General features: G+C 42.7%; 1 protein-coding gene and 1 non-coding gene across 2 annotated transcripts; both read left to right on the top strand.

Moving 5' to 3' along the window:
• The first annotated feature begins 8051 nt into the window (after positions 1-8051).
• Positions 8052-23807, top strand: ELOVL3 (ELOVL fatty acid elongase 3). Its single transcript, XM_069980583.1, has 4 exons — positions 8052-8205; positions 13619-13750; positions 15569-15720; positions 20103-23807. Exons 1-4 carry the CDS (start codon positions 8108-8110, stop codon positions 20522-20524), a joined length of 804 nt encoding a protein of 267 aa, XP_069836684.1. The 5' UTR covers positions 8052-8107; the 3' UTR covers positions 20525-23807.
• On the top strand, positions 19644-19834 carry LOC138800169 (U2 spliceosomal RNA). Its single transcript, XR_011364373.1, has one exon. It is a non-coding gene; the product is annotated as a U2 spliceosomal RNA (small nuclear RNA).
• Positions 23808-24089: the final 282 nt, after the last annotated feature.

Below are 24089 nucleotides of genomic sequence, written 5' to 3'. Positions count from 1 at the left end.
GCTACACTGTCATCATCTCCTTCATTGTCTCAGCTCTGCTACTTCACCATCATCAGGCAGAAGCATTGCATGATGGGAAATGTAGTTTCCTATCTTGGATATAGATTGGCTTTTAGAAAAACTTGTAACTCAGGAACGGCAGCAGCTAGAAAGATGGGAGACGTCTCAAAATACTCAGAGGGACTTGGTGAGTAAGGCCAGCTAGGTTTGGGAGCATTTCATTTTTTTTAGCTCTTGGGGGGAATACCCCTTTAATCTATATACTGTTGCATCAGCCACCAACCAAGCACCTCTTATTACACAAAGTGATGTATGGTCAATGGCCAATAGAACCTTCTAAAAGACAACGAGCAGCCAATGATTTGCTCCTGGCCTGATCGTTGTCTTTAAAACATGGGGCGATATCTGACCGATTCTGCCTGAATCAGGCAGATAATCGCCCCATTTAATAGGGTCCTTAGCCTCATACACCTTACCAAGATGTTATCTCATCGGCTAATCTGTGTTAGCAACAGGGAGCTTAGAGGCTCTAGTTTTCTTTTGTATTGTGAGTTCAACCCCTAGACGACCCTTAATGTAACTGTATGTCATGGGGGACTAAGGTGCTTCATAGCAGTGAGCAGCCAGGCCCTTACCATTAATAACAGGCTGCAGCGATCGTGCTGCGGCCTGTCAATAACCCCTTAAGTGTAAGTTGACCGCGGGGGTCCCGATCGCTTTCATCGACTGCAGGAGGTCTCGTACCTTCCTCTGTGCAGTCTGATCGGCGCTCTGCTCATTAAGTCTGCCATAGGCAGGCCAAAGGCATAGCATTGATCAGTGTATGCAATCTGATGATTGCATGTAAAAGTCCCCCAAGGGGACTTAAAGTGTGTAAAAAAAAAAAGGAAAAATGTTTTTAAAATACCCCAAAACCCCTCGCCGAATAAAGATTAAAATCACCCCCCTATCCTATTATATAAATAAAACATATAAAAATAATTAAATAAATAAACATATTATATAGCGTAGCATGCATAACTGTCCGATCTATTAAAATATAACAATCGTCATCTTGTACGACAAATGACGTAAACGAAAAGAGGGAAAAAATGCCACTTATAAAAAAGTGATCAAAACATCTGAGCTACACAAATATGGTATTAATAAAAACTAGAGATTATGGCGCACAAAAATTACACCCCATACAGCCCCGTAGGTGAAAAACTAAAACCGTTATAAGAGTCACAATAGGCCCATTTTATTAATAATTAATTGCAAAATAACATTAGAAAATCTGTGTAAACCTGCATGTGGTTATGTTCAGGCTCACCTATAGAATAATGGTATCATTTCGCTTTTACCGTTTAGTGCATTACGTAGACCAGTCATGTCAAACTCTGGCCCGTGGTGCCATTATTTTTGGCCTGCCAGAGTTTGAATTACATCTGGCCCACCATGGCTACTATAAACGAGACTATGGGGGAGGGCTGACTACTATATGAGACTACTGGGGAGGGCTGTCTACTATATAAGAGACTATGGGGGAGGGCTGGCTACTATATAAGTCTGTAGGGAGAGCTAATAGTCTCATATAGTAGCCAGCCCTCCCTAAGGGTGGTATTACACGGGCCGATGGGGCCCGATAATACCTGTAAACGAGAAGCTATATCAACGATTAGCCGATGATCGTTGTCATCGGCTGATCGTTGTATTTATTACATGGAGCAATAATTGGCCGAATCGGGCCGATTCGGCCGATTATCGTTCCGTGTAATAGTACCCTAATAGTCTCATATAGTAGCCAGCTCTCCCCTGTAGTCTTATATAGTAGCCAGCCCTCCCTCATAGTCTCTTATATAGTAGCCAGCCCTCCCCCATAGTCTCTTATATAGTAGCCAGCCCTCCCCCATAGTCTCATATAGTAGCCAGCCCTCCCCGGTAGTCTCATATAGTAGCCAGCCCTCCCCGGTAGTCTCATATAGTAGCGAGGGCTGGCTACTATATGAGACTATTGGGGAGGGCTTGCTACTATAGGAGACTATTGGGGAGTGCTGGCTACTATATAGGACACTTGGGGGGCTGGCTACTATTCGGGCACTTATTTGGGCACTACTGGAAGGCCTGGCTACTATGTTGGGCATTTTTGGTTGGGTTGGCTACTACATGGGGCAATATTGGGGGGGTTGGCTATTACATGGGTTGGGGTTTAATCATATCATAGCAATTTATCATGTCATTTATCATAGTGCACAGCGCTGGGAGACACACACCACTGATGCCTGGACCGCTGCATTCGTGCTTCAATAATTATCAAGGTTGGCCCACGACTTTGTCCAATTTTTTAATTTTGGCCCACTGTGTATTTGAGTTTGATACCACTGACGTAGACACAGGAACCCCCCAAAAGTTACCATATTGCATTCTTTTTTCCAATTTTACCAATTTATATCTTCATAAATAATATTTTGGGGGTTTCCATCATACATGTTATGGTAGAATGAAAGACGCCATTACAAAGTACAACTATTCCTGTAAAAAACAACCCCCCACATGGCCCTGTAGATAGAAAACTGAAAGTGCTAGAGCTCTTAGAAGGGGAGGAGGAAAAAACGAAAGCGCAAAAATGAAAATTGGCCCAGTACACTAGTTCATATTGGGCTGGGTCCTTAAAGGTTTAAAAAAGCTAACTCACCCCTGGTATAACTGCTATATCACTTTTTTTCTTAGAAGTTTATGTTTCATCTATCTATTCATTATTGCAGCTGGGTCACATGATCCCCATTCTGACCACAAGAAAATGGCATGCTTTCATGTGTAACAGGAAGTGGTCTTTTCTGCATAGATAACTTCCTATGAACTGCATGATTACATCATCACTAGAGATGAGCAAACCTCAAGCATGCTTGAGGTTGTACAAACCCAAGTGTGCGGCATTTGAATACTGGTGGCTGTAGAAATTGGATGCAGCCTATGACTGTATCCATGTTTTCCAGGCCGCCTTGGGGCTGCATCCAACATTTTTAGCCACCAATGATGAAATGCGGTACGCTTGGGTTTGGACAAACTCAAGCAGGCTCAAGGTTTGGATATCTCTAATCATAAAACTCAAGTCATCACTATCAGATCCTTGCTGGCAGGTTGGTACCAAGGATATTACATCAACCTGGATAATGCTTTATATATGGACTGAGAAAAATTGGAGGTTATAGAGAATTGTGGATGAGCACAAAAGCATGGGGAACATACTGAACACAATACGGTTTCCTAGTAGATGATCTAGTGCAGACTTACATAATGCTAGTCCTCATGGCTCCCCAACAGGCTCGGACTGGGCCACCGGGGGGCCGGGGAAACCCCTGGTGGGCCCCGAGCTGGAGTGGGCCCCGCCCCCCGTCAGGGGACACAGGGCTGGAGACTGCAGCCATGTGGTCTCCAGCCAGCAAGCCCAGCCGGGGCCCCGTGCTCCCGGGGGGCCCACTCGGGTGCCGCACCTATCTTTTTAACTGGAAGCGATCGCAACAATCGCTTCCAGTTAAATGTAGTGTGCTGATTGACAGCGCGAGAAGCCATAGGCTTCCCGCCCTGTCAATCACTCTTGTGATCGCAAGCAGCGTTTGCTTGCGATCACAAGAGTGTCAGTGTCACCTCCGCTCCCGCCCCCGACAGATCTGCAGCATCCTGGGGAAGTCCCGGGCAGCACGTCGCTTCTGAGTTCAGTGTGCGCTGCGGCGGCTGGGACTTCCGGCTGGGAGCGTGTACCGGAAGTCTCAGCCGCCGCGGCGCACACAGAGCTCAGAGGCAACGTGCTGCCCGGGACTTCACCAGGATGCGGCTGATCTGTCGTGAAGAGAGAAGAAGACACCCGCGACCGACGGGGGAGCGTGTTGTAAGGTGAGTTGTTTTTGTTTATTTTTAGGGGGACAACAGGAGGGGGCTATATGGGGGATGGACAATAGGAGGGGGCTATATGGGGGATGGACAACAGGAGGGGGCTATATGGGGGATGGACAACAGAAGGGGGGGCTATATTATGGTGAACAACAGAAGGGGGGCTATATTGGGGTGAACAACAGAAGGGGGGCTATATGGGGGATGGACAACAGGAGGGGGCTATATGGGGGATGGACAACAGGAGGGGGGTTATATGGGGGATGGACAACAGAAGGGGGCTATATGGGGGATGGACAACAGAAGGGGGGCTATATGGGGGATGGACAACAGAAGGGGGGCTATATGGGGGATGGACAACAGATATGGGGGATGGACAACAGGAGGGGGCTATATGGGGGATGGACAACAGGAGGGGGCTATATGGGGGTTGGACAACAGGAGGGGGCTATATGGGGGATGGACAACAGAAGGGGGCTATATAGGGGGTGGACAACAGAAGGGGGCTATATGGGGGATAGACAACGAAAGGGGGCTGTATAGGGGGATGGACAACAGGAGGGGGCTATATGGGGGATGGACAACAGAAGGGGGGCTATATGGGGGATGGACAACAGAAGGGGGGCTATATGGGGGATGGACAACAGGAGGGGGCTATATAGGGGGTGGACAACAGAAGGGGGGCTATATGGGGGATGGACAACAGGAGGGGGCTATATGGGGGTTGGACAACAGGAGGGGGCTATATGGGGGATGGACAACAGAAGGGGGCTATATAGGGGGTGGACAACAGAAGGGGGCTATATGGGGGATAGACAACGAAAGGGGGCTGTATAGGGGGATGGACAACAGGAGGGGGCTATATGGGGGATGGACAACAGAAGGGGGGCTATATGGGGGATGGACAACAGAAGGGGGGCTATATGGGGGATGGACAACAGGAGGGGGCTATATAGGGGGTGGACAACAGAAGGGGGCTATATGGGGGATAGACCACGAAAGGGGGCTGTATAGGGGGATGGACAACAGACGGGGGCTATATAGGGGGGTGAAAAACAGAAGGGGGCTATATAGGGGGTGAACAACAGAAGGGGGCTATATGGGGGATTAACAACAGAAGGGGGGCTATATAGGGGGATTAACAACAGAAGGGGCTATTTAGGGGGGTGAACAACAGAAGGGGGCTATATAGGGGGGTGAACAACAGAAGGGGGCTATATAGGGGGTGAACAACAGAAGGGGGCTATATAGGGGGGTGAACAAGAGAAGGGGGCTAAATGGGGGGGCAACAGAAGGGGGCTAAATAGGCCGGTGAACAACAGAAGGGGGCTATATAGGGGGATGGACAACAGAAGGGGGCTATATAGGGGGATGGACAACAGAAGGGGGCTATATAGGGGGGTGAATAACAGAAGGGGGGTTTATAGGGGGATGGACAACAGAAGGGGGCTAAATAGGGGTGTGAATAACAGAAGGGGGCTATATAGGGGGGTGAACAACAGAAGGGGGCTATATAGGGGGGGGTGAACAACAAAAGGGGGCTGTATAGGGGGATGGACAACAAAAGGGGGCTGTTTAGGGGGATGGACAACATAAGGGGGCCATATAGGAGGATGGACAACATAAGGGGCTATATAGGGGGATTGACAACAGAAGGGGGCTATATAGGGGGATGGACAACATAAGGGGGTTGTATAGGGGAATGGACAACAAAAGGGGGCTATCTACAGTATATGGGGGATGGATAACACAGGGGAGCCATTTATAAGGGGGCCAACATAGGGGAGCCATTTATAGGGGAGACAACACAGGGGGGATGTATATAATAGGGCATGCACAGAGGGGGTCATATACTATTGGGCAGTGATAGGGAACCTTGGCTCTCCAGCTAATGCAAAACTACAGCTTTAGCTGTGGCTGTCCAGGCATGATGGGAGTTGTAGTTTTGCAACAGCTGGAGGGCCAAGGTTCCCTACCCCTTGTATAGGGGATGCACAGAGGTTGACATCTACTATAGGGGAATTTCTACTATAGTAGATGCACATGGGGCCATCTATATGGAAGACTGAACAAGGGACCAGTAAAGGGGCCAATACAGATGTGCACATCTGTATTGGCCCCTTTACTGGTCCCTTGTTCAGTCTTCCATATAGATGGAAGTGTGTAGAGAGATGAGGATGGGGCCAGAGTGTGAAGCCTAATATGTCTGTCTGGCAGATTCTGTGGATTCATGGCTCGGAGAAGTTCTAATAGCCCAGGGCAGATGGAGAAGAAAATGAAAAGCGAAGAACTCCGATCAGAGAAGACGTCTCCTGTGAGTCACCTGATGTAACTGCAGTGTAATGTATATGGTGTATAGAGCTTGTGTAGAGCTGGGTCTGCCTCTATATGACTGTATGAGGTGATAGTGGTCTGTGTACAGAGGATTTTATTCAGTAGCAGCGGTGACGGTGTAAGTCAGTATATGGTGGTACTAGTCAGTAGTAGCGGCGGTAATATTTCCCCCTTGTATACTGGTAATATTGGTCATAGTATACAGGATTTGGTCAGCACCAGTATAGCGGTAATATGTATGGTGATACTATTTCCCTCCTATATACTGGTATTATTGGTAATATCAGTCTTGGTATACAGGATCTGGTCAGTAACAGTATGGCGGTAATATGTGTGGGGATATTTGCTCTTTATATACTGGTGTTATTGGTAGCTGTATGACTTTTGTATCTGTATAAAGTGTTATCATGCAAAGAAACCTGTCTTATAGCCAATTGCACAGGGCAATTATAGGTAACAAAAGATCCTAGGAAGCCCCATGTAAAAGTGTCAGAGATCAGCTGACACGCAAATGCCCGCTAGTCGGCTGATTTGATCTTTTGTGCAGCTGTATAAATCATTGTTGTTGGCCGCACATCTCGGTGTATTCCTGCCCTGCTGATTAGCAATCGTTTGCAGCCCTACACTGCCCCATATCACACCGTGTTACTGGACCCTTATTAATGTTACCATAGATAAGTATGGTGGCAGAAGGGTGGGCCCCAAGAATGATTTCCCCTGGTGGGCCCAAGCACTCCAGTCCGACACTGCTCCCCAACAGAGCATGATTGAGGATATGCCATGCAGAGAACCCTTGTGATAAAGCCTGATGCATTGGCCATAATTATATCGGCAATAAAATAGTAAGGAAATCCAGAAAACATGACATTTAGGAGTCCTTGAGGTCTGGAGTTAAAAAAAAAAAAGCCTTGTCTGGATTGTTCAAATCACTCACATCAGATAATTTATTACACTTGTTAGTATGTGTATGGTTGACTTTATAATGTCTCTAGTAAAGTAGTGCATAGGTGTTTATCTCTAGAAGCTTCCATCACCTCACTTATGGTGTTTGTAGACATGTTTCTTAGTGACCAGAAGCAAGAGCAACACTTGTTCAGTTAGTGATATCTATCTCACCATGGTTTCTACACACAGAATACTGATTCACAGGTAAGCTGAAGCCTGGGATCAATCACTTTCATGGCCGTGGGAATATGCACATAAAGAGTAGCTAAACAGACCCAAGCTTTGTCACATGTCCCTGCACCATGATCTACTCTATTAGGGGTTGCACATGACATCTAAATTGCATAACCTAGAAACTCTAAAAAGCTGCCTTATAACACTAAGGCTACATTCACACATTCCATAAGTTTGTTCATAATTGCAGATACACAATCATGGACCAATTTAGAGCCCATTGATTTCTATTGGGCTGTTCACACTGTCCATGTTTAGGGACAAGCTCTAGTATGGACTGTAATTGCAGCATAGATTGTCTATGGAAGTCTATGGAAACATCTGTATTTTTTGTCGATCTGTAATTTTTGAGGATGAAGTGTCTGTAGCCTAAAACAACTGGATTTATTCATAGCACTTCCATATATTATTGGAAAAAAGAGAAATGCACTGATGTAAAGCAGTTGCATGTCACACCATTATTATGTGGCAAGTCTTCTTCTATATATTCAGACATTCAAGGCCATATAGTAGTCAGTATTGTGTAATTATGGTTTTGTAACTGCTGCAGGCTTATCTCTGCAAATGATGCTATAGGTGAGGCAGGTGTAGGCTGTGCTCAGTAAAGGGGCGGGTGCCTGTAGTGATGATACAGGTTAAACAGGCTTTTCCTATACCGGTCCTGTCTCATTGAAGAAGCAGCAGCACAGGACTGAGCACACTTGTGTTCATTTGCACGGCAGACATGGACGAGCACAACACTTCAGTTATTCTTCTACAGGAATATGATTTTGAAAAAATATTTGATATCCAAGAAGCCATCCAGTGGATGCAGGAGAACTGGTGAGTGACAGCAATCATAGTTCCAGGTCACTTACCATGAATTCAAGCTTCGCCTTAAAGTTTCATTCCATTGGCATAACTTTCTGATTCCCTGAAAAATGCTTTAAATATCTTCTGTGTATTCTCTCAATATAATCTGCAAAACAATGTAGCTTTGTCATTTAAGGTTAGCTGTTAGTTACAATCCAGATAACCTGCCGTCCTGGCAAAAGTAGTCTATTATATTGGATGAAGCATATTTGGAGAGAGAGAGCGCATCTTTTGAAGTTTAGATTGCATTTCTGCCTAAAAAAAAGTCTTTTTAACTCAGTGGTCTCTCCAGCAAACCTACAACTCCACACATGCTGGGTGTTGCAGTTGTGCAACAGGTTTAAGATCACTGTATTGACTCTCTGTTTCTCTCTGTTTGTGACAGCCCCCACAAGGGATGTCACCTAGCTTCCCTAGAATTCTCATATGGCAAACATATTTCTTTTTGTCAGTCGATGTCAAGAAGCACCCATTAGCGTGACCCACATGCACTTAAACAACAATCATTTTGTTCCCTGCATAAAAAATCTTGCACTTTATAATGTCATGCAGTCAGCATGACTCTCCTGTCACATCATAGAAGGCAAAGGGAAACTATGGGCGTGTTAAGAAGGGTGTGAAAGATCATTTACAGTAACTTCAAAGGTGGAGGAACAGGCCTATTTAATGTGAATCAATTATTCTCCCCTACCAGTTTTTGATATGATAACAATAAAATACTATAAGACAGTCTGCCTTATGTAGGCTGTACAATGTATACCCAGTTTTTGCAAAAGTGCAACAGTTGTAGTTTTACAATAGCTGGAGACAAAGAGGTTGGAAACCCCTAACACAATTTATAACTATCGTCAAGTATGCTTTTCTATTACTAGAAAAATGGTTGAAATGAAAGAAATTCCTAACTGACAACTTCCATACACCCATAGAACAAAGAAGACTCTAGAATATTCTGTAGCGTGTGTCTTCCTGGTACAAAGGTCTCTTCCACTATGCAATACTTTTTCAGATTGTCACAGTCTAATTTGCCTGTAAAAATGTGTGCACAACTTTCACTGGCAATGAGAAAGTCTATATACCAGGTGTAGGACACAGGTGATTCCCTTTCAAAGAGGAATATTGGCTATAGACTAATGTTTGGCTATTCCTTTGCTATAGGAAGGACTGATACTGCCATTAGATGGTCTGGAATTTCCACAAGAATTCTTTCCGTAATGTAAATTATTATTCTATTACATCCTGAATATCACATTGCAACATTGCATTAAATGATTTTAATATGGTTCCATTGCGACTCTCAATCACAAGTCACAAATTAGAAGTGAAACCACAGCTCTGAAAGGGCTAAATTGCACCCCCTAAGGTTAGCTTCACATGTACCGGATTTGCAGCGGATTTCACACTGTGAGTTTGCAGTGAAATCTGCTGTGAATCCTGGCACAGTGAAGCTGAATGGGTCACATACCCACAGCGGAATTTTCATTCCGCTGCAAGTATGTGACCCGTCCCCTTTAACACTCGGCAGCCCACACCAGGACCATACATTATCTGCTCTGCGCCGCGGCTGCATATAAGGCTCCCGGCTCCCATCGGTCCCCATCAGCCAATCAGTGCACAGGCAGCACTGATTGGCTGATGGGAACCGCCGGGAGCCTCACATACAGCCGTGGCGCCGAGCAGGTAGTTTATGCTCCGGGCGCAGGCGGCGGGCTGTAGGGGGTTGAAGGGGCCAGGTCACATACTGGCAGCGTAATGAAAATTCCACTGCGGGTATGTGACCCCTTCAACTTCACTGTACCAGCATTTGCAGCGGATTTCGCTGCAAACTCGCAGCGTAAAATCCGCTGCAAATCCGGTAGATGTGAAGCTACCGTTATAAACACTTGCACACACTTTACTTTTTTCTATGGCAGTAATGGTTTTCCATCTCAGTCCCAGTGGGACAAAGCTGCAATATGTGAGCACATTTGCTTTGAAAATATTCGGAGCATGCACAGTGATAAAGTATTACTGTGTCTTCCCTGATTGGAGTCGTGCGATTTCTTCCAGCCACCACTCTTTCTTGCAGAAGGTGCCAGACAAACAAACATAGAAGGAATTTTTCCAGCTCCCTACTTACCTATTCCCATGTATACTGCCCCAGTGATAATTAGTGTTGAGCGGACCTGTCTAATTGTTTGGGTTCAGCAAACTTCTCCAAACCTGAACATTCGGTGTTTGATTCCCTGGGGCTGTAGAAGTTGGATGCCATTCTAGGGAGTGCTGGAAAACATAGATACAGCCATATGCTGTCTCCATGTTTTCCTGGCAGTCTTCTGGCGGCAACCAATTTCTGCAGGGAATCAAATGCTGAGAGTACGGGCTTAGAGAACATTGCCAAACCTAAACAGTTTGACAGGTCCGCTCAACGCTAGTGATAATGCCCCACCCCTTGGTGTCTTCTACAGTGAAGTAGGTAGGTAAGTGGCTTGGATGGAGGAGTAGATCTCCCCCAATAGGTAGGTAAGTCCAGTAAATGGAGAGGCGCCAGCAGTAGATAATAAAGTCCCCCCAGTAGCTAGTCTTTCTCATTAGGCAGGTGTCCTCTGCAGGTAGTTTCCCCAATGATGTAGGTTCCCCAGTATGTAATGTTCCGCATTAGACGGGTCATCCCATTATGGCATTTCCCCTAGCAGCCATGTCCTGTAGTTTCCCATATTAAAGGTCCCTTCTGTAGCTAATTATCCAGGCCCTGGAGTTGATCTCCCCAGTAGCAAGGTCCTCCTGTAGGTAGTATCTCCAGCAGTTAAGTTAACCCCTCCCCTGTAGGTAGCATCCCCAGTATCCAGGTCCCCCCTGTAGATAGGTAACCTAATAGCAGATAACCCCCCCCTGCCTCCAACCCACACAGCCTATATGTGGTCAATGCCCCAGCCAATATTTGCAGCAACAGACCCGCTGCAATGAAACTTAAACCTACATACGAAGACATCAGAACTCTTCTGGTAAATTCTGCTTCTTAATACACTTTAATTCCCCAATAAACAAAGAGGCACGAAATACCTTTTTTGTAAATCAAGCTGAATTGTCTATGCAAGCCTTAAGCTATTTTTCTTAATTACACAAAGAGAATGTAAATGTAGAACATTGTGTGGCATAGCCCTTTTCTCAAAGGAGTTCCTTTCTCGATCTGATAACATCCAATGCAGCCCATAGGAAGAGTCTCACACCCACATCTGCACCTTTGCTGTGGTCTCATGAACACACCTAAATGACTAATAGGTTTCTATATTTTTTTTTTTTTATCAAACTTTTTGTGAGCCTTTTACTTGTATACACATAAGTAACACACATGTTCTACATGAATTTAAAAAAAGATGAGCTATGGATTTAAAGGGTTACTGCGACATCAGGAAAAAATAAATAAACATGCTGCAGGAGCATATAGCAATGCTTACCTGTCTGCTCCAGTTCTAAACACACAAACAAACCATTTGGGGGTCTTAGTTCTGTATTTGTGGCTCTACCTCCTGGTTGAGCAGTTGCTCAGTACTACAAGTCCCAGAATGTATTGCTTTATATCAGCTGTTCATCACAGTCCTCTCACCCTCTCTGTTGCAGAACATTTCATTTTATTGCAGGCTACTGCACAGTGACGGTGGGATTCATTCAACACATGATCCAGCATGATGTAATCACAACTCACTTTACCTAGATGTACAAATAAAGATATATGTGTATCTATGTACAGTATATGATGGCGAGATGGTGAAGCAGGCTGGAGGGACTGGTCAGTGGTACCATTACTCAGGGGGGTGGGGATAGAGTCAAGATCCAGCCAAGCCTCCTGTGACATCAGAAGATGATGTGTTGTCTACGAAGAAATCGAGGAGCCGGGGAGCTGTACATAATAAATGACTTTCTATTTCCTCTCGGATGAAGCAGGCAAAAGCACACTAAAGCCAGTACTATTAGTGATTACATTATTTTAGTAAGTTTAATGTCTTGAGGTGATAGTTCGATTTAAAGTGAATGTACCACAAACACTAATTTTTTTTTTTTTTACATTTCACCTGATCAGGCTTGCGCAGAGATCCTGGTGGCACGGTCCATTTATCCAATCACCACCTGGTTTCCCTATTTTTGCAAATATGGCCGCCCTATGCACTGGAAGTAGGCCCAGCTGCCCAGTACAACCCCAGGATATCCCCTTCCCTTGGTGATGCGTCCAGACTTGCTTCTGAAGAAGGCACGTCATCGAGGGAAGGGTATGTCAGTACACTGGCATGCTGGGCCGGCCTCCAGTGTGTAGAGGAACCCTATTTGCATATGAAGAAACTGGTGCACATGGTAGGAAACTGGTGGCAATTTCGAAAATAGAATTTTTAATTTTTGCAAGTCACATTAGTTTGTTGAAAAAAAACACTTTCAAGAAGGGCTGTACTTCATGGCATCAGTGTGTCACAATATCATTCTTTTGAATGCTAGTACTAGCGTCAGAGCATCCTAGTGCCATTTATATATATTCCCCCTTGTTGTAAAAGTAAGCAAGAGTCATTAGATTAGGCTACCTTCCCCCAATGTTCAGTGTTTTATATTTGATATTTTTGTGCTCACTGTACCAGCATGGGTGTTCTGACCAGTCTGTGGCTGTGCAGCCTCATAGACAGCAAGCACTAGAGTGTCACTATCATGACTGACTATGCTGACACAGAGCGGGGAACAGACACGCTGCAGCCTGGTCCTCTCCCGCTCGCTCTCCTGATTGGTACGAGTCTGAGGACAGTGACACTTTAAATCACTGTGTGGTGAATCACTGTGAATAAAATTACTGGAGGGTAACCAAACAAAACTCATATTATCTATGTAATGACAATGTTGCTGCCAGGAATTAATAGGTGAAAGTGCATTTGTGGAGAAACCTATACTGACTGATTGCTAAAATGTCTGATGATGCACAAAGATTTTGCTATAGATTATATGTTAACAGGGGAAATATCAGCCAGTTAGACGAATCTAACCTGCTGATAGCTCCCTATAGCGCCCGGGACGCTGAGGAGGAAGGTATATGTCTTACCTGCCTTCTCTGTGCCCCCTCCATTAATTATCATTAGAAGTGGCAGGCCGGATGACGCCGCAGTGCTCCTAACAAAGTGAAGTTTACCCCGACTAACAGCGCGAGACCGGCGCCTCCTCAGCGTTCCCGTACGCTATAGATAGCTATCAGCAGGTTAGATTTATTTAACCTGATAATAGTTCCCCTTTAAGATTAAGCTGAATTTTGGCTGGATCTACTAAAGATTGGTGGAAGGTGCCCTGTCCTATTGCCACATGCCACATTTTGGTATTTTTGATGTGACAGTAGTAATCATTTCTAGTTTTGTAACCAATCCTATTCTCATTACAGGAGTAAGTCCTTCTTTTTCTCACTTCTGTATGCTGCTGTGATATTTGGAGGCCAGCGTGTCATGAAAGAAAGGAGAAGGTTTGAACTGCGCAGGCCTTTGGTGCTTTGGTCCTTTACCCTTGCTATATTCAGGTGAGCTTTTGTTCTTCTCCACACTCCGTTACTATGTGACAATTACTGGACAATTCTCCTAGGCCATGTCCTCCAGATACTATTGATGAATACCACGTGATATGTTATAAAGGTGCATTATGTGTAGGGAGGTTCTACATATCACAGCTGGTGTTCTCCCTGCACCTTATAAACCACTGTCTTTAGGTTGTCTTTCGAGCTTGTTGACCGCAAAGCAAATGTTGAGAATCTGATCTTTCATCAGGTGCCAAGATTTCTGTTTTGATCACCTCTGTAGATCATCTTTTTATTCTAAATCTGAGTATTATATATAATATCGTCCCCTAATACATCTGAAGGCCATTTAAAAAAAAAAAAAAAAAAAAAAAACATTTTATATCATTAAGAGACACACATGCCTATGTACTAGCGCTTTAAAACATAGCACATTGAATACTTTCCTGTTTGGGTGCATGGAGCCTTTCAGCGTGCATGGTAGCTACATGTCACCTTAGTACAGAAATGCACAACCTTCATGAACTGACATACAGGCTTCTCTTGATGGCGTATGTATGGAGATATGCATACCTCTATACATTGTAAGCCCAAATGGAACAGGCCATGGTTTTTGTTTCTGTCTGAGTTGTATACACTCTCACAAAGAAAACTTCTACATGTAATTAAAGGAATACAGACGTACAGTAGCCTGTGCAGCCTGCTTCAAGTCAATGTCATGCAGTCCTGTTATTTGAGAGTCTCCAGTATAATGAATGTGATGCTTACCACAGCCAATAGAAACCTACACTTTTTGTTCTCATTGTTTTACTTTAGTGTTCTTAGATAAAAGCTACAAGTAAATAATTCAGTGGTGTCATCTAGAACACATGTTCTTTGCAACAAAGTTGAAGAAATGCTTTGTAGTGATGGTATCTCGGAAACAACTACTGTTGACTGCCCATAGTCAGTATTAAGCTAGAATCACAAATGACACTTTTAAAAAAGTGTGCGGGGAGCACTGCACTCTGCTAGAATGTCGCATATACTTTTTAGTGAAAAACAAGAAACCTAGCATTTCTTCACAACAGTTACTATCACTTTGAGGCTATGTTCATATACAGTAAAATAAAAAAATAAAAAAACAACAGTAAAATAGGTATAAAATGCAGACCTCAATAACATATGATGTGCGTGGAAACTGGGCCATTGTTCCAAAAAATGACCATAGCACTAGCATCCCCACGCCACCGCTGGTCTATTGATGTAAAAATCCTAAAGCAATGTACCTGATGGATACATTGGCTCTAAAGAGGACCTGTCACCCCCTGTGTCGGGGTGACAGGCTCCCGACCCCCAGCTAGATTCCCTTATACTGATCTCATCCTGCCGGAGCCAGTCCCGGGACGGAGATATCCTAGTCAGAAGCCGGCGCGCGTGCTGTGGAGATAGGTCCGATGTCCATAGAGAATCAATGGAGCCGGACTCATCTCTGCAGCGCGCATGGCTCCATTCATTCTCTATGGTTGCCGAAACCTATCTCCACAGCCCGCGGGCGCTTCTAACCAGGATATCTCCGTCCCGGGATTGGTTCCGGGAGCGGGACTCGACGGGATGAGGTCAGTATAAGAGGATCTAGCTGGGAGTCGGGAGCCTGTCAGGTTTCCTTTAAGTTACTAACTGATAAAAATGGTTGCCATCACTTCACAGCACAACAGATTTTGTTGGGATTACATAAGCACCAGAAAATTATATAGTAAGGTGCACAATTTTTAAATTGAATAAACTTTGTTACTAATGACAAGGATGTATTGGTTAATGTGACTATTTATATTCTGTTTTCAGTATCATTGGGGCGATCCGCACTGGCTGGTATATGAGTAACATACTCCTCTCCAGTGGTTTCAAGCAATCAGTTTGTGACCGGGGATTTTATAATGGCCCTGTTAGCAAGTTTTGGGCATATGCCTTCGTCCTTAGTAAAGTTCCTGAGCTTGGTAAGTCCATGTTTTTTAGGTCACTGTCAGAATTACCTTATTATTTTTTCTAAACCAACAAATCTTGTTTTTATTCCAAAGTTACATACTGATGGAAAAGCAAGTAACTCTTTTCTTTCTTAGATTTTTACTTGCCATAGACTACTTCTATGGGCAGGAATAAAAGAGTCTGATAACTGGAGAAAGGAACATTTTTTGAAATATTTTTTTTTAAATCTTGTACTCTTGATTTAAACAAAGCTTCTATAATGGGAATTACACCTTAACATAACCAGGGCCGGCCTTTGGGGTGTGCGACCTGTGCGCTTGCACAGGGCGCCTCACCCCCGGCCAGCTAGGGGGGCACTCCGGCAGGCAGAGAGCTGCACTGCACATCTAACTACAAATAGAAGTTAGATGTGATGTGCTTCTGCCGGAGCACCCCCCAGCCCTCCTTCCGGGTTCCAGCAGAAACACAGATGTGCCGTGCAGCTCTCTGCCGGAGCGCACCCCCCCCCCCCCCCCACGCCCTCCTCCCGCAGTGCTCAGGTCCTCTCCTCTTCTGCAAAGCATTGGAGCATGACGTCATCCGGACCACACATCCTCCCGCCAATCAGTAAAGGGATGTGCGCTCTGGGTGAAGTCATGCTCCGGCGCTCAGGTAAGAGAACTATCGGCGTGGGTGATGGTACTATAGTCCACGTATTCCATTTATTACAATTGCTGAACCTTTCTTGAGCACTGGTTCCCATAGTACCCCCCCCCCTCAGAGCACCCTATTATCTTATTTACATGCCAGATACTTAAATTGCGAGGTGTTATATTACTTGATGCCTATCACCAGAAACCTAACTGCTACATTCATGGAGAGGCAGGGAATGCAGAAGAACCAGTCAATCAAGACCACTGTTATCATAAGACCAGGCATTGATTTAGGTTGTCATGAAACAAAAAAGAACATTCTTGGTGTCTAAGAATCTTTTGTTATCTCTGCCATCTTTCTGTTAGCTAAGATTATATCAGTTTAAATGTTAGACTTCTTTTCTTACTAGTAAGAGGTAGATGCTGAATCATTCCTTTTTATAATTTGTTTCAGATAAATCAGATAATAATAATAATAATAATAATAATAATAATAATAATAATTTTCTGTACATTATTATGGGAGCACCCATATTGCCTTAACTGTTTTAACAGCATTTTGAGATTTGCTTTACAGCAAGCCCCATAGACAGAAAGTGGATAACAAACAAAGGGACCTGTATCATTGACATAAATGGCAAACATTACTGGGCATAGTTTATGACCTTTAAAAGGCCATTCCACAGTGAAAGGGGAGGCTGAGCTCTGAGCTTAAAGTGACTGTACCACCAGGCCCAGGCAGAAGCACTGGAGGCGAGCCAACCCACCCTTAGCGGGAGAAAACCCTAGCCCCTCTATGATAGGGTTCCATTAATTCTAATGGAGTCATGTCATTGAGGGGCTGGGGTTTCTTCCCACTAAGGGTGGGTCGGCCTGCCTCCAGTGCTTCTGCCTGGGCCTGGTGGTACATTCACTTTAAATTGTACCTGTCATGACATTAAAAAAGTCCAGCCAATATATAGTTAATGGCTGCAATATGTAAGATTTTTTTTCTTTAAATTTTGCAGATCCAGCGACCCCTTAGTGCTCCCATGTGCTGCCCATGCTTCTGCATCGGTGGGTGGGTCCTAGATCAGTTAGTGTACCCAGCACAGGAGCATGCCTGGCTGCTGGACAATCATCATTTATCTTCACTGGGCCAATCTGTGCAGAGCAACAACTGACATCACTTCCTGCTTTTTATTTCCTTTTTTTTTGCGGTTACTAAAAACTAAATGGTCTCATTGACAGAGCTTCAACTGCAGTTTTCCAGTAAGCAACACATATACTGGCCGGATTTATAGCATTATATTTCATATAGAAAACAGGGAAAAACAATCCCATCTATTATCTTCTTCATCTATCACCACTTTAAGACTACGTTCACAATACATAAAAAACACGGGCGTATTTTGTAACAACGGGCGTATTTGCGCAAAATAACGGCCGTTGTTTGCGCAAATATGCCTGCTGTTAAAAAATACAGCCGTGTTTTTTACGTAGTGTGAACCCGGCCTAAGGTTGCGTTCACACTACGTATATTTCAGTCAGTATATGTATATTTCAGTCAGTATATTTAAGTCAGTATTGCAACCAAAACCAGGAGTGGATTAAAAACACAGAAAGGATCTGTTCACACAATGTTGAAATTGAGTGGATGCCCGCCATTTAATGGCAAATATTTGCTGTTATTTTAGAACAACGGCTGTTGTATTGAAATAATGGCAGTTATTTACTGTTATATGGCGGCCATCCACTCAATTTCACCATTGTGTGAACAGAGCCTTTCTGTGTTTTTAATCCACTCCTGGTTTTGGTTGCAATATGAGGACCACAATACTGACTGAATTATACGTAGTGTGAACCCAGCTTATAGTGTGCTAATACAGACAGATTTACCTGACAGATTATTGAAGCCAAAGCCAGGAACAGGCGATACACAAATAACAGGTCAGAAAGAAAAGACATTGGGGGGGGGGGGGGTTGCCCGTGGGTCTTTGCATGCTCCCGATATTGCCAAGAACAGAATCTTCATGTTTCTTATATTGGTGGATCTCCCATGAGTTGTCTTGTTAGGTACTATTGTTGCATCTTGGAAGTTTTGTCTGACCTTATTTAAACTTGGGGTAGGGGGGCAGGGTTAGTATAAGAATAAAGGTGTTTTTTTTTCTTTTTTTTTTAGAATTACATTTGTAAATGTTATTATAGAAACAGTTTACTGATCTCAGGGAGATCACACTGTCAGCTGGTTAAATCACTCAATACAGTGAAATCCTAGGTATATTGCGCCCTGGGATATATAAATATGCAAAATAAGAGCCCATGGAGCCTCATTTAAGAGTCTTGAAACACAGGACTTGCCAGATATCCCTCCAGGAAGGACCCAGCCAAGGGGTGGCTCCTGTAGGAGAACCACCAAAACCACCATATTAAAAATTGCCCTATAAGTCAATGTAATGACAAGGGAAAAACCAAGGCCCGGTATCCATCCACAGACAGCTGTTTTGGGGTGTTGCCCCTCATCAGTGTGGAGCAGGAGCAGGATAGCAGGATTCTGGCTATATCTAAATGTTAGATACTTACAGTCATTGTACCATTATGATTACATTCAGAATTAGTATTGCCCTATTATATGACACCTCCATAGGGCTTTGCATCTCTTATTCTATACACAAGTACAGTCATTACCAGATAAAATAAAACACCTGTATGGTGTACATTGCATGCTACTATAATAGAGGCTGCTGAATTTACATGCTTCAATAATAGAGGCTGCTGAATTTACATGCTACTATAATAGAGGCTGCTGAATAAACACATTTATTAGAAAACAGTAGTGTTAGCGCACTACTGTTATTTGAGCGTGTAATAATATACTTTTGTTGTGTAACTGCATAATAGCTTATGGTACACAACCCCACACTGTTAATGGAGAGTATCAGGTTTTTTATTAGTTGAATCCAGCAAAACAAAAAAACAAAAACAAAACAAAAAAACTATTTTAAACACATCCAGCACGATCATGGAGAGGGAGCTTTTGTATTAAAAACATTTTTGGATACAGTAACGACAGTCCCTATCGTTACTAGAGCAGCCAATGAAACTACTCTTGTCACGTAGTTTACATACTAAGGGCCCTATTACACAGCAAGAGCCATGCTGGAAACCAGCACTGATCTTGTTGCTCAGTTCAGTAATCTTTCGGGCATGGAGGCATGAACAATCAGCAGATCATTCATGTGGCCCACTCCTATTGCTTATTACATAGGAAGATGTTCATTTGACGGCTAAGGATTTTTAGGTAGGTCAAAATGACATGATCAATCACTTCTCAACCTTTTGGCTAAGATCAAGTGTAGTATCTGTTCTTATCAGTTTAATATCTGATACGTCCCCTATCTGGGGACCATAGATTAAATGGATTTTTAGAACAGGGAGATGGAGGGGGAGCTTGCTCTGTCCTCTCCAGGCATTGACCTGGTATTGCAGTGCTTCCAAGTTCAGTGCACCAAAAAAATGACCTGATCAGCCAAAGAATGGGCGTATGCTCGTCTGTCAGCTGATTGCCGGACCTATTACACGGGTAGATATTGGCCTGTTTAGCCAATAATCACTTTGTGTAATAGGTTCCCAATACAGGTGATATCTAATCAGAATTTTTCTCTTTCAGTACCATTTTTACTACACAGTCAGATAAGTATTTATGTCAGTACAACTACTAGTTTGTTTCAAAGATCATATTCTATTAAAAAGTTTTGTTTTTTTTTTCTCTTTCTTTCCAGGTGACACTTTATTTATTGTCCTGCGCAAGCAAAAGTTAATCTTCCTTCACTGGTATCATCACATTACAGTGTTGCTTTACACCTGGTATACATATAAGGATACGGTAGCTGGAGGAGGATGGTTCATGACCATGAACTACACTGTGCATGCCTTCATGTATTCTTATTACACTCTACGTGCTGCAGGAATTCAAGTTCCACGTCCATGCGCCATGTTTATCACAATCACCCAGATTCTGCAAATGGTAATGGGCACTATAGTCAATGTCCTGGTGTATACATGGATGCAAAACGGGACATGTTCAAGTACTCCAGAGAACATTTTCTGGTCAACCCTTATGTATTCAAGTTACCTGATCCTTTTCTGTAGCTTCTTTTATCAGTCCTACTTAAAAACTCCAACGAAAAGTAAAGGAGATTAACATTGAATCAAATGCTTTCTTGCCAACTAACATTTCCTAAAGTAAAATGTGACTACATGTTATATGATTGAGTAATGTAATACACAATTGTCATATGTCTATTGTCAATATTGCTCTCAGTTCAATAGTCTTTGTTTGTTGTCAATATTGCCCTCAAGTTGTTTAAAGGGTTATGCAGCAGACTGGTGTGCAGCGTTAGTTATCTATGGACATACTGTACTCAGAATACACCCGCAGCCACAGATTCATCCTGGATCTGACAAACAATTCAGCAGCAAACAGTGTTGTCTCACTGGGCAACCAGCAGATACATGTCTTTCCATAAATAAAGGTATTTATACATGTTAATGTTTCTTAGCAATATACTGTAATATATATATATTCCCAGTGGAGCATGAATGGCCTATAAGCCTCCACACATCTTTATGGTGCCTGCCTCAATGAAAAACATCAACCCTTTGGTCCTACATGTGCACCTATATAGTGAATAAATGGATAAACTTGATACATAGAACCTATCACTGTTTAGACATGCATATGTAACTTGCAAACAGTATATGCAGATACACCTTAAAGTGAATCTGTCTCCCCTTGACCAACTACTGAGCTGGTGGCACTGCTGGACAGATGTCAATAAAGCTTTTTGAACATACTTTTGTTTCCTGTGTCTGTGTTTTTATTTTCATGAGAGAAAAAAAAAACTTTATTTGGGCTGTGAATAGTGTCAAAGAAGTGGAGCCTATAATCCCCTGGGCCTTACTGTGCTGGATGTCCTCCGCTTGCATATTCAGCGTTACAGCACAATGAGACATAGCAGGGAAAGATAGACTCAGCTTCTTTGATACTATTCACATTAAAAATATTGTTTTTGTATGAAAATAAAAACACAGACCCAGGCAACAGAGAGGTTTTTGTATGCTCTAAATGCGGGTGACAGATTCACTTTAACTGCTGAAACTAATAATTTCTCTTCAGAATGCTCAAGCACAAGGCAGTATGTAGATTCCCATGCAGCTTTGTCGTACATTGGCTATTATAGGGTGATAAAATAAGATTTTATATCCGTCCAAAATGTAGCAAAAAGGAGAGGGCACTAACCATATGATGTGATCTTCTTCTTTATTTAAAATGGACATGATGGGCAGCTCAGCAAATGCAACATACTTAAGGAAACGGACTACAACTGTTTCACGTGCATTTGTGCTTCATCTGATGATAGCGTTTGCTGAGCTGCCCAGCATGTCCATTTTATTGCACGTTTAAATAAAGAAGATCACATCATATAGTGAGTGCCCTTCTTTTTGCTACATTTTGGACTGCTATTTGTAGTTTATTCTGAAAGTGAGCACCAATCAGTGGTCGGAGTATATGAGACGTCTTTATTCACCCTTAAACTCTCCTATGTATCCCTCAAGATGGTAGCGCCGGTGGTTTGTTCCTCGCAAAGACTGATAAGACTTTATATAGTTTTGTGGGTGACCTAATACTTTTTCTTACAAAACTAGCCCATAATATAGCGGAACTCTAAGTTTGATAAAAGACTTATCTATCAATTTTAACATCAATTCAGTCAGTAACTAAACCAATTTCCTAAACTGAATCAACTATCATTGAATGTTCTTGTTGTGTGAAAGTAACATTATATGCACTAAGGCCCAGACTTGTGCAGTATTATTCTAGTATATAATAGATAAGAGAAGCCATCCTTTACAAATACTGACAACTAAGTGTTAAGAAGATACATTTTTAACAATGGTTTCTATTTTACAGTTGTCACATAACACTGTAGGTACTGTAACAAACTGAAAGCGATTAGTCATAATAATCATGTGATTGCAATGTTATAGTTTGTGAAATTATGTTATTAAACAGTTCATTTAATAAAGAGGAGTAGCTTGAACCCTAGGCTGTGGTATGACATGTTACAAGGGGTTATCCAGGATGAGAAAAACATATCAGCTACCTTTTTTTCCTGGAAACAGCACAACACGTGTCATCAGTTTGTGTTTGGTATTGCAACTTGGCTCCTTTGAAATGTTTGGAGCTGAGTTATAACACCACAAACATCCTGAGGTGTGATGCAGTATTAATAAAGAAGCAGCTTTGCTCTTCTAAATCCTGGATAATCCCCAAAAAGTTTTACTTCTGTGAGTCAATGACTTCACAGTGTAGGATTCGTAAACAGGAGGTGCTCATTTGTATAGTAAGAGACATGAGACATGAAACACCATCAAAGCCTTTAGCAGTACTGTTGTATTTGGCATGTAGTAGTATGGCTTCTGGACCCCCTTAAGCACCAGGGTCCATGCAACACTACAACCTCTGCATCTTAATACTTTTATTACATGTATACATGTCTGGTCTCATACCAATTATTTATTTCTATATTGAATGCAGTGCTAATGTCACCTTATGTCACCTCTTTTTCCCTCTAATTTATGGAGGTGTGCTTTGTAGACTTGAAGATAACACTAATTTATTGCAGATTTTTATAATGCGCTGCTACACCTTTCAACCTAGAATGTTAACTAGGTTTGTTAATGATAGAAGTATTTATTTCAGTGTTAAATACTAAACAGTGCATATATCTATTGGACCAAAATATTCAATGTAAGACTTAAAGGGGTTGTCTCATGACATTAAAATGCTTTTTATACCAGATATGGCCCCTGCAACGCACTATTCCACCTATGGTATAAATATGCCCTAATGGGTATATGGACAAGGGATGTCTTTATGAGATATCTCCTTCATGTATTGATTCTGTATTTAAATAGAAGATTTTAAAGGCTTCAATGATATACTAAAATTCCCATTTACTGCACTCCCATTTGGCTCACATTTTCACATAATAACAATGGTTTCAAGCAAAAGAGCAGACATCCTGTGGTCAAATACAGAGACCTATATATATGTACCAAACATGGAATTGTGAATAGACAGAATGTAGGAGGAAGAACATTATCTCAATCCCTGTGATACTTCTCAGTTGATATTCTATTGCTTTTGAGCACAGCACCTCTTGAATGAAGAAATGGGGACCCTCATGACCAACGTAAGTTATTTTTATGTTGTGAATGATCCCATTATCTGAGAAAGAATCATCTATGCATTAAACTATGGGTTGGAAAAGGTTCTTCTTCCTAATGTAAATTGTGTATATATAAAATATGGTAATAAATAGATTTTTTTAATCTGGATCTAATGCACAAATATGTTGTACAAGCAAATGGAATTAATATTTGTGACATGAAAGTAAAATAAATGATTTTTTTATATTTTATAGATTTGTGTCATGTGTTATAATTTTTTTTCATCTGTTGCTAGTCAAAATAAACTGTCTTAGGCCATATTCACACACTGTATTCTCACACCAAACAATGGCAACAACGGCCATTGTTTAATTACAGCGATCAATCACATTACAGTGTATGGAACCATGGCTGTAGTATATATACTCTGTATACACTGCGGCCGGTGTTCTCTGCAGCCGCACAAAGTAATTGACATGTCCATTCTTGGTGGCCGCTATTTGGGGAACAGCGGCCGTACAAGAAAGGCCCGG

Source organism: Dendropsophus ebraccatus, chromosome 8 (genome assembly GCF_027789765.1).
Source record: "Dendropsophus ebraccatus isolate aDenEbr1 chromosome 8, aDenEbr1.pat, whole genome shotgun sequence".
Taxonomy (NCBI): Eukaryota; Metazoa; Chordata; class Amphibia; order Anura; family Hylidae; genus Dendropsophus; species Dendropsophus ebraccatus.
The sequence above is the reverse complement of the archived record's forward strand: the minus strand, read 5'-3'. Positions and strand labels throughout refer to the sequence as shown.